General features: G+C 39.9%; 1 protein-coding gene across 11 annotated transcripts in view; it reads right to left on the bottom strand.

The window, feature by feature from the left end:
• Positions 1-16980, bottom strand: part of RALYL (RALY RNA binding protein like) — a 421742-nt gene that overhangs the window by 54733 nt on the left and 350029 nt on the right. For 9 of the 11 annotated variants that reach the window (XM_080579001.1, XM_080579003.1, XM_080578998.1 and 6 more), the window contains one exon: positions 6997-7029. The exons of the other annotated variants lie outside the window; for them this stretch is intronic. In XM_080579001.1, coding sequence (XP_080435127.1) covers positions 6997-7029 — 33 coding nt within the window. The remainder of the gene's footprint in view (positions 1-6996; positions 7030-16980) is intronic. 11 annotated transcript variants of the gene reach the window in all.

Here is a 16980-nt window from a genome sequence, read left to right as displayed (position 1 = left end):
ATAATTATCCAGTGTATGCAGTCCTCCCACATTTTTCATGTAAGTGCAACTCCTGAATACCTGCATAAGAATGACAGTTACAAAATTACTTTAATCTTGGTAGTGTTGTTGGTTTCACGTTAACAGTGCAAAATGCTTCCACTATCTCCTCTTTTTCTATTTTTCATTCCACTGAAAGAAAATTTTCTGAGTTATCTGTCTTCAAAAGCCAGATGGGAACAGTAGGAAAAATGTGTTAATATGACGAGTCTGCTTGTCAGCATCGATCCCCCCTATCGGAAGGACAGAGGCAAACACAACCTGTGCCCCTGATCCTTTAAGTAGTCGCCCCAAAGCCATAAAGTCCCTTTTGATCGCTCTCGGACTTCTCGTTGCTACCTCGTCATTACCAGCCTGAAAGACCAGTAGCGGGTAGTAGTCGGTGGGCCGTACCAGGCGCTTGACTTTCTTAGCAAAGTCTCTCACCCGAGCCCCAGGGAGGCAACAGACTTCCCTGTGGGTAGGGTCAGGTTGGCATATTGGGCCCTCTATCCCTTTCAAAAGGGAGTCCCCCATGACAATAACCCTTCTTTCTTTTTTGACAGTTGATGTAGCAATGCGGGGGATAGGTTGCCTTGCCTTAGGCATCCTCTCCAACTGGGACGGGCTTTCGTCTACTTGGTTGTTCTGACTGTCGTGTTCTAGACCCTCATACCTGTTATATAAGGGTAGGTGGGAAGGTGAGGTGGGCAGGGACAGGGCTCGCCTACCACCCCGAACAGGAACCTGCCTCCATTCCCCCCTTGGCCTAGGTCTCCTTCTACTGCCTGGCGGGATGAGGGGACTTTTGTCTTCTGTGTAGCAGGAGGCACCTGTGCTGCGGCAGGCTCCAGAGTCTGTCTCAGAGAGGGCAGAGTACACCTCCACCAGTCAATTTCCCTCTCTGACTCCCTGATGCTCCTGAGCCTGCTCACCTCCTCCCGAAGCTCCGCTACCTGGCTGAGCAGCTCTTCAACCTGGGCACACCTCCCACAGGCATACCCCTCACTGCTGCTGTCAGATACCAACAGAAGACTTGGGCACACCCTGCAGCCCAAGACCTGGATGTCTGCGTGTTTCCCGGAGCCCTCCGTCTGAGTAGCCACATCGGCGACTACGGCTGGAGAGGCTGCAAGAGATGCGGAGGCCATGGTTTTCTGCCTGGTTGATACCATGACCAGGCTCCTCGCAGGCAGGTTACAAGTACCGAAGTGAAAGACCACTGCAAAAGAGCGGTGACGGACCCTCCCTGCTCGCCCTGCCCATGCGCACTGCCGCGCAAACCCACCCTTCTGACACGCCCCGCCCTGTTTGCCCGTCCTGGTCGCTGCGCTCCCTAGGGGCTGCTTTTGAACGGCCGGGTAGGGGGCACTGCTGGCTCCGCCTATGCCTCGTCAGCCTCCCTTGCGGGGGCTGCTGGGTCCTGGCAGCTCCCTCACCTGCCTCGAGTGGCCTCGATGCTAAAAATAAAGCCTTGCCTGTCTCGATCCCCCGCTCCATTGCAGAACACGTCTGCCCCGGAGCCGATCGCCTCGGCAAGAGGCAAAGTTTTGCAGGTTGGAATAAGGACAGGGAGATCACAAACCAATCACTGTCATGGGCAAAAGAAACTAATCACAGGGAGATTAATGCAATTTATTGTGGAGATCTGCTCCACCATGGTACCCCATGGGCTGCAGGAGGACAGCCTGCTCCACCATGAGCCTCTCCACAGGCCGCAGGGGACCTTTGGCTCTGGTTCTTGGAGCACCTTCTGCCCTCCTTCTGCACTGACCTTGGTCTCTGCAGGCCTGTTTCTCTCACATTTTCTCACTCTTCTCTCCCAGCTGCTGTTGTGCAGCAGTTTTGTTTTATTTTATTTTATTTAATTTTAATTTTAATTTTATTTTATTTTCCCCCTTTCTTCAATCTTCTTTCCCAGAGGCCCAGCCAGCGTCTCTCAGTGGCTCGGCTCTGACCAGCAGCAGGTCCCTTTGGACCTGGCTGGCTCTGATCTGACATGGGGCAGCTGCTGGGCTCTGCTCACAAGAGACCCCTGCAGTTCCCCTCACTACCAAAACATTGCCATGTAAACCTAATACAATGGGGTTTTCTTTCTTGCTATGTCCTTAGCACAGAAAGAAGGATAAATGCAATTTCCTTTACTGAGGGAGTATGGGAGGTGTTGTCTCCTTGCATTTGAGAGACAAACCACAACAGTGAGAGGTGAGGTCTGCTTGTCTCTGTAGCTGGCTGCTTTCTGAGAGAGGGGAAACAATGCACCATTTTATGAATCACTTTTTCTTTGTGGGATCTCTTAAGGGAGGGTTGTAGCCCAGCACATGCATCAAGAGCTCAGGTGAAGTGTGTCAGTCTCAACCTAAGTTTCCATGCTTCACATTCCCTTCCCCTACCAAAAGAATTAACAATGGAAAAGCACTAGAAATACATTATCTTAGGCCTGGCAAAATGAAAAAGTATAATTAGCCCCTCCAGGCAGTATAATGAAAATGTGGAAACAAATCTTCGTCACAGAAGGGAGATAAATGAAAGGCTGGTTTGCAGGACCAAGTAATCTGTAAGCAACCAAAAGTAATTTAGATTGTTATTTTTACCAATTCTGGCTGCAAGAGGCATTAAGGGCACCAATATGTTAGTCTGAGGCAGTCAGCATTTCTTCCGCAAATGCTCTGTTTTAAAGGCCTGGTTGTTGCAGTTGTTAGTGTGGGTTAAAACCTTAGATACAGGTCTCAACACGATAGCTCATACCCAGAAAAAATGAATCCCCAAATTACTGTGGGACTAGAAGGAGCATCTCTCTGACTCAGTACCAAGAAGGTGTATGTTTGCTTAGACCCTTCCTCAGGGCATATTGCTCTTACCTCTGGTAAAATCTTTCTTTGGGGTGGAGAAAATGGAGTTGTGAAAGGCAAAAGTAGCACAGAGGTGGGGACTAATTTTTACATTTTCAATCATTATGATTTTAGAAAAATAATTCATGTACATTACAGGAAAACTTCTGGGAAGTTCTGTGAAGAGACTAAGTCTGCTCAAATTAGAATTCCTAAGAGGAATCCAGTTTATCAGTAAAGTCACATACAATGACTATGTGAAAGTAACATGTATTTACAACATGGCCACCACCCCTCTCATCTGGAGACAAACCCAAATCTAAAACATAATATTTCCTCCTAGGTATTCAACTGCAAGTATCTTAAAGTTGCCAACAAATTCTTAAAATCATGGCACAAGATACAAAATACAGTTTAATTACTTCGTGGTAATTACTATTAATATAGTTATTACTACTAACACAACCATTTACTTTCATATGCTTCCTGTTATTATTATCTTTTTATACTTTCAAGCTGCTCTTCAGCCACAATGACATGAAAATTCCTTTTTTTTTTTTTTTGTTTTAATCTTAGAAGTTGAGAGTTTCAGTTAATCACTGGATATGGGGAAAAGCAGATTTCAGGCTGCTCAGGGAACTAGTCAGCAAGGTCCCCTGGGAAACTGCTTTTCAAGGCATTGGCGTCCATCAGTGCTGGTCAATCTTTAAGCACTGCCTCCTAAAAGCACAAGATCAGGCGATTCCAAAATATCGGAAGTCAGGAAAGCGGGGCAAAAGGCCGGCCTGCCTGACCGGAGGATCTTCTACGGGAGCTTAGGCGAAAAAAGAAAGTGTACGGCTGCTGGAAGGAGGGTCAGGCGACGAGGAAGGAATACAGAGATTCTTTTCGTTTCTGTAGGGAGAAAATTCGTGTGGCCAAAGCCCAACTAGAGTTGAAGCTGGCCGTGTCTGTGGGAGACAATAAAAAAGGTTCTTTTAGATATGTGAACAGAAAAAGGAGAACCAAAGAAAACATAGATCCGCTACTAGATGGGGAAGGTCTGCTCACAGACAATGACATAGGCAAAGCAGAGACGTTTAATGCCTTCTTTGCCTCTGTCTTCAACACTGATGATGGACTTCGGGACCCAGGGTACCCTGAGCTGGAGGACCATGACGGTGGGAAGGACAAACTCCCAGCCGACCCTGAACATGTGCGGGATTTGCTGCTCCACCTGGATCCATACAAGTCCATGGGTCCGGATGGGATTCATCCCAGGGTGCTTAAAGAGCTGGCTGACGTCATTGCGGGACCTCTCTCAATTATTTTTCAACGATCTTGGGAATCTGGAGAGGTCCCATTGGACTGGAAGCTGGCAAATGTGGTGCCAATTTTCAAGAAAGGTAAGAAAGAAGACCCTAGCAATTACAGGCCTGCCAGTCTCACATCAGTGCCTGGTAAAATTATGGAGAAGATGATCCTTGAAGTTACTGAAGCGCACCTGGGGGACAATGCAGTCATTGGTCCCAGCCAACATGGGTTCATGAGGGGTAGATCCTGCCTAACAAATTTGATTTCCTTTTATGATAAGATCACCCATCTAGTCGATCAAGGGAAACCAGCTGATGTGATCTTTTTGGACTTCACCAAAGCTTTTGACACGGTTTCCCATAGGATCCTACTGGACAAAATGTCCAGCATACAGCTAAACAAAAACATCATACGATGGGTGAGCAATTGGCTGACGGGCAAGGCTCAAAGGGTTGTGGTTAATGGGGCCACATCTGGCTGGCAGATGGTCACTAGTGGGGTCCCTCAAGGCTCCATTTTAGGGCCAGTCCTCTTCAATGTTTTTATACATGATTTGGATGTAGGACTAGAAGGCGTTTTGAGCAAATTTGCCGACGACACCAAACTTGGAGGAGTTGTGGACTCAGATGAGGGTGGAAAGGCTAGCAGAGAGATCTGGACAAATTGGAGAGCTGGGCAATCAGCAACCACATGAAGTTTAACAAAAGCAAGTGCCGGGTCCTGCACCTGGCATGGGGCAACCCTGGCTATACGTACAGATTGGGTGATGAGAGGCTGGAGAGTAGCCCCGCAGAGAGGAATTTGGGGGTTGTGGTTAACAGCAAATTGAATATGAGCCAGCAGTGTGCTGTGGCAGCCATGAGGGCCAACCGTATCCTGGGGTGCATCAAGCACGGCATTACTAGTCGGTCGAGGAAAGTGCTTGTCCTGCTCTACTCTGCACTGGTGCGGCCTCTCCTTGAGTACTGCGTGCAGTTCTGGGCACCACAGCACAAAAAGGATGTGCAACTATTGGAGAGTGTCCAGAAAAGGGCTACTGAGATGATGAAGGGCCTAGAGGGGAAGACGTATGAGAAGTGGCTGAGGTCACTTGGCCTGTTCAGCCTGGAGAAGAAGAGGCTGAGGGGGGACCCCTCAGACATCGCAGTCTACAACTTCCTCGGGAGGGGGAGTGGAGAGGCAGGTGACCTATTCTCTGTTATCACCAGTGACAGGACCTGCAGGAACAGTGTTAAGCTGAGGCAGGGAAAGTTTAGGCTGGACATCAGGAAGAGGTTCTTCACCAAAAGGGTGGTTGCACACTGGAACAGGCTCCCCAGTGAAGTAGTCACTGCACCAAGCCTGTCTGAATTTAAGAAGCAATTGGACTGTGCGCTTAGTCACATGGTCTAAACTTTTGGGCAGACCTGTGCGGTGCCAGGAGTTGGACTTGATGATCCTTATGGGTCCCTTCCAACTCGGGATATTCTATGATTCTATGATTATATGACTTCATTATAGGAGTGTAGGCATCAAAATAATTGCTCCATAATATGAGATGCATAGTGGAATAGTGAGAGGTAATATCTGAAGTGACTGAATTTGGTAATGAATTTGGCCATTTCAAAGCATGCAAAACACGAGGAGCATCTCCTCATCCCACCCCATGCCCCGCATTCCCCCAGAATTTAATCTGAATTTCACTTCACTTAGTTTTCAATGATTTTGTGCTGATAGAAAGTGGAAATGGCAAGCAATTAATTTAAAGTGTGCTTAGGCAAGCCAAAGTTGCTTTATGCTACAAAAACTGGGACATATCCCAATCTTGCATACGCTGATATGTTTCTGTGTTCATAACGGATACACTTTGTTCACTATTTTTAATTCAGACTTCAGAACCTGTAGCAGTTTTTTGATCTGCAATTATTACAGCAATATGGAAGCTAATGATGATTACTTTGGTAGAATTAACTACCATTAACTACCATTAGCTAGCCATTAATTAAAATGGCTATTTTGCACTGGCATCTTTTATCTGCAGTTTATGTTCTTGGTAGCATGAAATATATAGTGTGAACCAAGAAAAAGGAGAATGAAGAGAAGTGATACGGTTCTGTAAAACAATGAAATGCTAATGAAATATTAGGAAACAGGAAAGTTTTAAAGGAAGAAGCTAAGCAGAAAATAGTAAATAAAAAGTGAACTTCAAACTCAGAAGTAAAATACAGATACTTACCTTTAGTATATATACATAATAAACTACATTTTTTAAAAGAATGATACGTTTTTAGAATATCCCACTTTAACAAACATGTTTTTAGAAAGATGAGTTAATTATTTTACTATGGACACTATATAACTGTTTACATGGTTATGCAACTATGGAGTTAATAGCTGTAATAGGTAAATCATTGTAAATATGATCTATAATTAAGCTAAAACGTATTTTTCTATTTGACAATTTTTTTCCCCTGTTACTAAAGAACCAATGAATTTTTATTTTAAAATGAACCATCAATTCCTCATTCATTGGCTTAGATAAGTGGTATATATAATATTTGAAATGGTTTCTGACTGAAAGATCAGTGAAAACAAAATAAAAAAACAAATAGTTTTTGATGCAACATTTCGCTCTTATATTTTTGTATTTTGTATCAATTTTGATTAGTGAAAACATTTTATTTTAGTAATTTTTTCAAAAAGAAGATACCCACAACTGCTGTCTTTATGGATTAATATCTACATTTTCTAAGATTAGGTATAGTAAATAAATGAAATGTTGAAAAAGGATGTTTATGATCAATGTTATTCCATGTTATATGGTATGATAGTTGATTATATTAATAACCATTGAAATATACGGATTCCTACTTACCCAACGGACAGAAAAGGCTCCTTTGATTCAAGTCTGTCAAGCAAACAACATAAGTTTAATATATAAATATTTATTGTATATCAGAACATTTATATGATGAATTTAAAGCAGACACTTTCAGTATCAAATTTATTTGGTGACCAATACACAATCTGAAAACAAAGGAAGGGCCTGATCTGTTATGCTAGGAGCTTGCCTTGAAAGAAGTCCCATGTAGCTAACTGAACTTTGGTTTAGGAATCAAATATTTACAATGCAGCATACTGGAGCCATTTAACTCTCACTGTTTCAGACGATTTGTGTATCCATTAACATGGAAAGAATAGAATGAATGGATAATTATTTGTCTTCTTTCTGGATTTTTCATATTTTTTTTTTCTTGATGACAACAATTCAAGGAAGATACCGATTTTTTTTTTTTTAACTTTAAATATAAAATTTAGTATGGATTTAGGCATTTTCCTGATTTGTTGTCTTTCACACCCACTTTCTTTTGTTTTTCATTATCCTCTGTTTGTATAATATGGTCACTTCTTCATTTTGAAAACTTGTGGCAGATCTACGATAACCAGCCTTGCACTGGAACTGGATGCCACCGGTTTGGTAGACCCAGAATTATGCCCAGTTCTAAAATCTGTTGTTGAAGGTGCCATTTTTGAAAGCCCTGCTGTTGCTGCTGTCTCTGTGAGAAGCTGCACCACTTGCATCAGGAGACTCTTCTACTATTAGTTTCCACCCAACCAGAATGAATTTAAAAATCAGGTTTACAAAGCACAGCAGTTGTGACGCTCACCTTCCACCCAGCCAAGGGCCAAGGTTGCAGGTTTGAGCCCAGCTCTGGGAGGCTCCGTGAGCATCCTTTATGTTTTTATGGGAGAACTGGGTAATCACCAACCACATGAAGTTTAACGAGAACAAGTTTTTCCTGCACCTGGGAAGGGGCAACCCTGGCTCTACGTACAGACTGGGCAATGAGACGCTGGAGAGCAGTCCCGCAGAGAGGGATCTGGGGGTTGTGGTTGATAGCAAGTTGAATATGAGCCAGCAGTGTGCCCTGGCAGCCATGAGGGCCAACTGTATCCTGGGGTGCATCAAGCACGGCATTACTAGTTGGTCGAGGAAAGTGCTTGTCCCGCTCTACTCTGCACTGGTGCGGCCTCACCTCGCGTACTGTGTGCAATTCTGGGCACCACAGTACAAAAAGGATGTGCAACTATTGGAGAGTGTCCAGAAAAGGGCTACTAAGATGATGAAGGGCCTAGAGGGGAAGACATATGAGGAGCAGCTGAGGTCACTTGGCCTGTTCAGCCTGGAGAAGAGGAGGCTGAGGGAAGACCTCATCATGGTCTACAGCTTCCTCATGAGGGGGGAGTGGAGGGGCAGCTGCCAATCTATTCTCTTTAGTGACCAGTGATAGGACCCCAGGGACTGGTGTCAAGCTGTGACAGGGGAGGTTCAGGGTGGATATCAAGAAGAGGGTCTTCACTGAGAGGGTTGTTGCACACTAGAACAGGCTCCCCAGGGACGTAGTCATGGCACCAAGCCTATCGGAGTTTAAGAAGCATTTGGACTGTGGTCATATGGTCTGAATTTTTGGGTAGACCTGTGTAGTGCCAGGAGTTGGACTGGATGTTCCTTATGGGTCCCTTCCAACTTGGGATACTCTATGATTCTATGATTCTATTTGTTAGGATCATTAATGTGAGTTTAAGTTCCTTTATAAAGATATTAAAAGCAAATTTCTGACTAAATTGTTTTGAGAAGTTATGACACACAAACAATGCAAAAGTTCTGTATTATACTAAGCTTTGCTGAGAGTACTGTGTTAGGAAGAACAGCAAATAAATCATACAAGGTACACAATGGATCTTCATAGCCTTTAAGAAAAAGTGTTTCTTTGAAACAGAACTGTAAGCAACTGTAAGCAACAAGTGTTCTCTGAAACAGAACTGTAAGTAACAAGACTAACCACAAACAAGAGGACTGTAAATAATGTATTTGTCAATGTTTTAAGAGAAAACCTTTTCTGCAAGTCTTCTTTTGTAGAGAAACCAACAGCTACATTTGCTATTATTATTCAAACAGCAAAGGTTTTGTCCAGAAAGCTCACAAACTAGTTTAGATATTTATTGCTATCTGTCCAGAAGGGTATTTCCAAGGATGAATTTGTCATTGTGCTTTTTAAAGAATTATATGATTTTGTCTTTAATTCAAAAATATTGCAGGTCAGCTTTTTGTGAAGCATTTGCTTTTTAAAAAGGCATTTTCCAGAATCACTACTAGAAATAAAAGTATCTCTTCATTTACAGTGTGGGCTTCCGATGTACTTTAAAATATATTTTCCTGGGGTTAGATCTCCAATGATGGTAACGGTGACTCAAGGCCGGGGAGAGAGGGCAAAATGTATCCAAAAAATAGTAACTTTTCTGTTTTCCTCAAGGTTATACTTGGCTTTTCCATTTCTTTCTGGTATTGCAATCCACGTCGAAGTAAGAGAACAGAAAAGAGTCATTTATCCAGGGTTTGTCTCAAGGGATTAACTATAAGTAGAATGAGCAAAAACGAAAAGCCAAGAACATATTTTCGTGCATCATAACAAAGAAACTTTGTAATGGAGAGAGACCTGGCACTGTTCTGGTGGAGGAGATTCTCGTGGATTTTACTTGCGTACAACAGACATGTGATAGAATGCCCTGCAGACAAAATACCGCAATTAAAAATCTATTTGAAATCCATTCGCAAGATGGAATTCAATTTGATTTAAATAGTGCTGCCCTAGGTTTGACCCCTCTCTAATATATTTGACTAAATGGTTTTAGATAATTTGCTGCATTACTTTAAATTAGTTCAAGTGTTCCCGTAGTAAAGGAATACAATTATCTGCTAGCCTTTTATTTAAATTGGTAATTCAGTATATGACAAATTAATATAAAGGTTTTAAAACTGCAACACCATATAAAATAACATACTTTATCATCTTTTCTGGTGATATTTATAAATATATATTATAGATTTTTTACCTTTATTTTCTAGCCTACACTATACCAAATTCTCTTGAGTTCTGAAGAAAATTCACTTAATTAAATGCAGTATCTTAAAAAGAATAATCCTTACAAGTAGTGATAGAAATGCTATTATATACCTTCAGGAATATGTGTTAAAACTTTTTTTTTTTTTCCCCCAAAAACGTATTGAGCCTGCACGAAATACTAGATTGGGCAGTAAACAAAGGGAATAATATTTTACTTATGTAGGAATGGTAATGAAGCTGGAGTGATCAGGACTTTCTTATACGGTTTTCCCATCAGAAAACTTGAGCTTGTCCAAATATCAAGGCAATATATCAGGACTATATAGCAGGACTGGGAGGCTGTGGTTCCTTTTGATTCTGAGCTAAGATTTTCTCAAAAGGGTAGCTTTCTTACATATATCTATGTATAATGGATAAATGTTTGCAAGAGACAAAAGGATTTTTAAACAATGTAAGTTGTTCAAGTAAATATGAACTACTGTAAATCAAACATGCATAGAAATCAATTTACAACCATTAATATGCTACAGTACTGTCACACTATGAGTTTAAGATAAGGACGCAAGAAATTTCCCATTTAGCATTTTATCCCCTGCAGCCTGCCCTTGTCTTGAGATATTTTACAGGATATGATTTAAAAAATTGTGTATTTCATTATTTTCTTTGCTGCTAACTTTGATATATTAATAACAATTATCTAAATCCCATATTTGACATGGACAGATGAAGACATTTTTCAGGTATTTCAGGCAAACATACATTGAAATTTGAATAGACTAAGGGCATATGAACTCCTCTACAGCCTGTAAACAAATAATTTAAGGACAGGAAGATCACAGTAAACTCCACTTTACTTGCATAATTGTCCTATTAAGATTACAGGCAAGATGTTTTTTTTTTTTATCTCAGGCCTGACCAAAGATACATAAATCAATATCATTTCTTGTTAAAGAATTCTCCCCTCTCCTTTCCAAAACCTATTTACAGGAAAAAGTGGATAACATTACTAACAATATCAGTACTGTACACAAGCAAAGGGATTTTAGCCAAGCATTCTTCAAGATAACTTATTATAAATCAATATTTTCTTCCAAGTGGTGTTCATATAAAACTATCTCTAAGGAGCAAGTAAGAAAAATATGTGAAATTTAAGCCATTTGTTAATCATATTCTGATTTTTTAGTGTAATCTATCTATCTTGTCTATCTTGAATCAGGAAAAGCAATGGTTGGGAACTAAAACATTCATGGAAAAATCATTTTGGGTTGCAATCTTCAAACCAGATTTCATGAGCATAACCTGATATAATATATCAGGTACAATGCCTTCCTTCCTTCCTTCCTTCCTTCCTTCCTTCCTTCCTTCCTTCCTTCCTTCCTTCCTTCCTTCCTTCCTTCCTTCCTTCCTTCCTTCCTTCCTTCCTTCCTTCCTTCCTTCCTTCCTTCCTTCCTTCCTTCCTTCCTTCCTTCCTTCCTTCCTTCCTTCCTCCCTTCCTTCCTTCCTCCCTTCCTCCCTCCCTTCCCTCCTTCCTTCCTTCCTTCCTTCCTTCCTTCCTTCCTTCCTTCCTTCCTTCCTTCCTTCCTTCCTTCCTTCCTTCCTTCCTTCCTTCCTTCCTTCCTTCCTTCCTTCCTTCCTTCCTTCCTTCCTTCCTTCCTTCCTCCCTCCCTCCCTCCCTCCCTCCCTCCCTTCCCTCCTTCCTTCCTTCCTTCCTTCCTTCCTTCCTTCCTTCCTTCCTTCCTTCCTTCCTTCCTTCCTTCCTTCCTTCCTTCCTTCCTTCCTTCCTTCCTTCCTTCCTTCCTTCCTTCCTTCCTTCCTTCCTTCCTTCCTTCCTTCTTCCCAGTTATTTCTTCCCAGTTATAGTAGGTTCTGTAACTTTAAATAATTTTAATACAAGATAATTTTTTCCAGACATCAGTAACTGTTGTAAGATAGAATTAGGGAAGAAGATTCTTATATCTTCTGAAATTTCCATAAATAGCTTTATCAGTGTTGGCAAGTTTTGTTAAAAGAGCACTGTCATTTTCTGGGTTAAATAAATATGAGACCTGCTGTATAGAAAATCTGATCTTTCACAAGTGTTTCAAAAGCAAAGGGTGTGGAAGAATAATTTACAGCTTTATGTCCCAGTGTTCTTAATAAATCTAGTAAATTCCACTTTCAACAGGTGGCTGACATTTCAAGTGTTGACAATGGTTGGAAAAACAACACATACTGTATTGTTTTCCTGACTATTGTTTAATATCAAATACTGTATTAATATGAAAGTGTAAGAGTGCCCTAAGAAGTTCTTTTCCACAGAGCTAAGTGTTTCTATAATTTATTGAGATATAAAACTTCTAGTGCAAAATAAAATACATTCCTCAAACCATGGACTAAAGCTAAAGAATTGCAAACTCAAAATGCTTTTTTTCAGTGCAAACTCTACTTTCCACTGAATTAGCGGGTAAAAGGAGACAGATAATTGATAAGACTAAGCCTGATTTTTAAAGCCTTTGGTATCACCATATGACAGTCTCAGACAAACTGGAAATTAGTCTAATTATCTTAGCATAAATATACATTAAGCCAACCAACCAACCAACCAACCAACCAAAAACCACATCCAATCCACGCACAAAGAATTATGCCAAATGGGAAAGGTGCACACCTTAAATAGCTGGAACACTCAGGGCTATGTTTTGTTCAGTCTTGGTTTGCATTAGTGATTTGAACAACAAATGGAGATTATACTTGTAGGATCCACAGATGAAATAAAGCTGGAAAAGCTTTTAAACAGTCTAGAAAATGGAGTTAAAATCTGAAATCTATGTGAATAATGGTCTGAAATCAGTGTAATGAAGTTCAAAAAAGAAAAGACAAGTCCAGTGAGAATTTGAGAACTAGAACTACTTTATGCTATATAAAATGGAGGATAACTGGCTAGGTGTTAGGGGAAATTAAAAAAAAAAAAGGGGGGGGGGAGGGGCAAAAACTAAGGAACATTATACTGTTTCAAAATCCAAAAATCTTATTTGAGGACATACTAAAATATCTTTCTCTCCTCAGAGCTGATGAATCTCTCAGTTCCAGCATTGTTCCAGCTTTGGACACAGTATTATATAGCGGGAGGTGGGCAGGTGGAGAGAATCAGAAGGAGAACAATAAAGTGTTTAAAAGATGACAAGGAGCTTTAGAGTGATGGAAATGTCGTATCGAGCAGAAGCTATTAGGTCCTTCAGGTGTCCTCTGTGAAAAAGGAACTTCTGCCTTGAAAATATTGGCTGAAACTGGTGCTTTCAAGTTTGGGGATTCCTGATGGTGATATAGGAGCTAGAGTTTCTATCATTTACTTCCTTTCTGCTCCATGACAAGAGGCCTAAAATTTCTGCATATACAAACCTTAGAGGCTACCTGCCTGCAACAGCTCACTGGAGACCTGGAAAATGAAAGGTGGGACACAGCAGGTGACACAAGAGGAACCAAGAGCAGAGGCTGATAGTCTAAATCTGCATGCCCGTAAACTATTGATGCTTCATGCTTCTACCAAGATATATATATATATATATATATTTGCCAGGTAATCCCTTGCATCTAATAGCCATTTGGAAAGAAGTCTCTAGCACTTACGATCTAATGTCTGCCTGCCAAGCAAAAACACAGGTGCTTTTCAATATCTGTTCCAGGGATAATTTCTGTTTCAGCCTATTTTAACTACTGACCTGTCCCAGTGTTTTGCTTGAGGATTGATAAATTGATACCGTAATAAAAGAATGTTGTATGTGACAGTAAAAACTGATGCTCCAACTCACACAGAAATACTTGAGGTTCTCCTTTATTCTGCAATTTTGTTTTTTTAGATCCTCTGAATCATTGAAGTGGCAATGAGCAGTGTCCCTCAGTCAATGCATGTCTTTTCTACTCCGAAATCATAATTAATCCAACTTTCATTAAAGTTCGCAAGTGGAATATTTTAATTTACTAAAACTTGAGTTTACTAATTACTGAAGAATTTATTCAAGAAATAAGCTAATACACTAGTAAACACTATAAGGGTAAACAGGAGCTAACTTAAATAACCAAGTTTCCACTTTGACTAAAAGTCTTTATTTGCAGATCTATATATAGTCCTTTACAGACATACCTTTGCAGATATAGTATGTATTTAGTCCCTAATGAAAGTATCTCCACACATCATGCAGTTTTTCATTTTGTTTCTTCTGCCATATTTTATAAAATAGTTTGTTACACATGTGCATATTTGACCAAATTTATGTAGTTTCCTAACAAAACCTGAATGTTGTTACCTAATTTGTAAGTGCCAAATTCTTTACATAAATATAACTTTCAAGAGCCCCTAAGATTGAATTCTGTATGAACTAATAGCTCAAATAATCTTTAAACATCAGACTGTGACTGAATAATCTCGCCAGAATTATCTCTAAAATTTGACAGTTGACAAACAGAATAAAAAGTAGTGTTCGAAACAGGAAGAGGGACTGCCACTTCCTTCTACTAATTTAACAGCAGGAGGCTACGATGAAAACTTTAGTTAGCATATGCAAAAGTTGGCTTCGATATACCAATTAAAAATGTACTTTGTCATGTTGTATGCTGAGTGTGCTATTGTTATACCATATAGGACGGAGGGGCTTTGGGAGCGAGTTAGGAAGAGGAGGCATGGAGAAGAAACATAATGAAGTAGCTCCCAAAAATTCTTATTAATGTTTGACCTAAATTGTAGGCAGTAAGAAGAGAGGAAAACACAAAAGCTCCAATTCTTCTGAAAGTCCTGTAATGGTGTAATATTTTCAGGGAGCTAGAACTAAAAAGGATTATCATATCCGTCTAATAGTGTTTCAACAACTGAATATATTTTGCACCTGAATTTAGTGTATTTTCCTCTATGACCCCACATAAAACTTGAACTACAGTATGGCTTCTTGTTACTGAGATAAATATTAGTGAGTCTGAGAAAAACTATGATGTGACTTGGGGGAAACAAATTCTGATTCTGCATATAATGGCCTTGTTAGGTAATTATGGACTACAGTTTCTTCCCACAACACACAAGACAAGTCTCCTGAAGATCTGAGAAAAGACCTTGAAGAAAGAATAAGTAACCTAAGTTTAAATTACCCTGTGTATCTCATCTGTATGATTTTGCCTGTCATGAAGAAATGAAGATTCTTGCAATAAGAACTAATTTTCCTTCAGGTAAGAACCCTCATGACCCTGATTGCTTTCCCCAGCTGAAAACAAGCTCAGTTTGGTACCTTTGTTAAAGTCAGCAAAGGAAACAAACTCTGGAGAATGAAAGTAACTCCATGCCACTGCTGTCAATTTTAATTTACTTTTTCTTGTGGTATGCTAATAGTTGCTACATTTTGCAAAAATCTATGCTTCCAACAAAAGAAAGAATTTTGGAAAACAAAAAAAGTAGTAGTATACTTAACTTTCTACCTTAGAGTCCTCTCTCTGACAGCTTTAATCAGTCTTTGCATGAAGCTGATGTCACCTAACCCTCTTCTGCTCTGAATCAGAGTAAGAACATTCAAGTCAATAAGTTCAGGTCTAAAAACATCAGGAATGAGTTCATCAGGGTGGGCTGAACAAAGCAGTGTTGACTGATCTAATGCATGCAATCAATACTACTTTACTGCATGGCTATTTGTAGTCACAAATAGATGAGGGTTAATGTAGGCATTGCCTTTGAGGATCCCAAGGGTAGAGGTTTAATCTCCTTTTCCCTCAATGACACTACTAACACTTGAAAGTAGCTACTGGAAGGGGACTGCTCTGACAGTGTATGATTCATGTTTGTCATGCTGTTTCCTAGAGTAATATCACTCTTGCAAGGCTGAAAAATGCAACATACATTTTTCTGTCAGTAGATATTATAAATTGCTCATTGATTACAACTCATAATGAATTCTCTCACATTTATGAATACACTTGTTACTTTTCAGTAAAATAGCCAGTGTTTTTTTCAAAACTTCTGGGAAAAACAGCAACCATAATCTACCAATAAAGCATGCAATTTGTAACATATTTCTTAAAAAATAAAATTTCATTTGGAATTATGTACCGTCTGCTGTATCTAAATATGAGTTCTGGCAAGCTAGATAACATGCTTTCAAACAGACTACTCCATGACTGGCACATTCATCAAAAAATAAACTTGTGGGATAATTTCACTGCTAATAACACACTGAATATTAATATACGTTGCTATTGTCCCTCTGTGCTGAACACAGCATAGCCTTTTATGCTATTTGTAATCTTATTCTCTTAAAATAATCAAGCTTTAAATCTCTGTTCTCTTTTCTAATATCATTCATAAGACTAAAATGCAGCCTCTCATTTTCCAACCTTCCTTATATATTCACAGAAAGCTGAATCTCTAATCCAGCATCATATTTCTATTGCTGTTTGCAAGCCACCTAAACTATGCTCTTTCAGCACATTAGCATCTCCCAGACTGAATTGCATATACAATTCTATACAATTAGAGCTGTTACATTACATGAGAACCAATGCCTAATCAAGAGCCTACAAAATGGTGCTCAGAAGTACAGCCTTCCCGTGCATCTCTGATTACTGCACCATTACTGCACCAATTTACTAAATCCTTAAAAATGAAGAATCCTGCTGTTCATGTCATGCCATGTTAGCAAAGGTCCTCTTCTGTTCTGTTTCATAAACCCTGTCTCTTTTTTTTAAGTCCTCTATAATGTTATTAAGACAGTTACCAAACAACAGTGGTTGCAAAAACAGATACTATTTTTATGATATCTGCCTTACCAAAACTTGAATGTGGGAAAATGGCCATGGTGTCTGTGTCTGTTTCTGATTTTTCTTTTCCTGATGTAGGTACCTTTTTATTTTATTTTATTTTATTTTATTTTATTTTATTTTATTTTATTTTATTTTATTTTATTTTATTTTATTTTATTTTATTTTATTTTATTTTATTT

Source organism: Anser brachyrhynchus (genome assembly GCF_964034855.1).
Source record: "Anser brachyrhynchus genome assembly, chromosome: 2".
Classification (NCBI taxonomy): domain Eukaryota; kingdom Metazoa; phylum Chordata; class Aves; order Anseriformes; family Anatidae; genus Anser; species Anser brachyrhynchus.
This window is presented reverse-complemented; position numbering and strand designations above follow the sequence as displayed.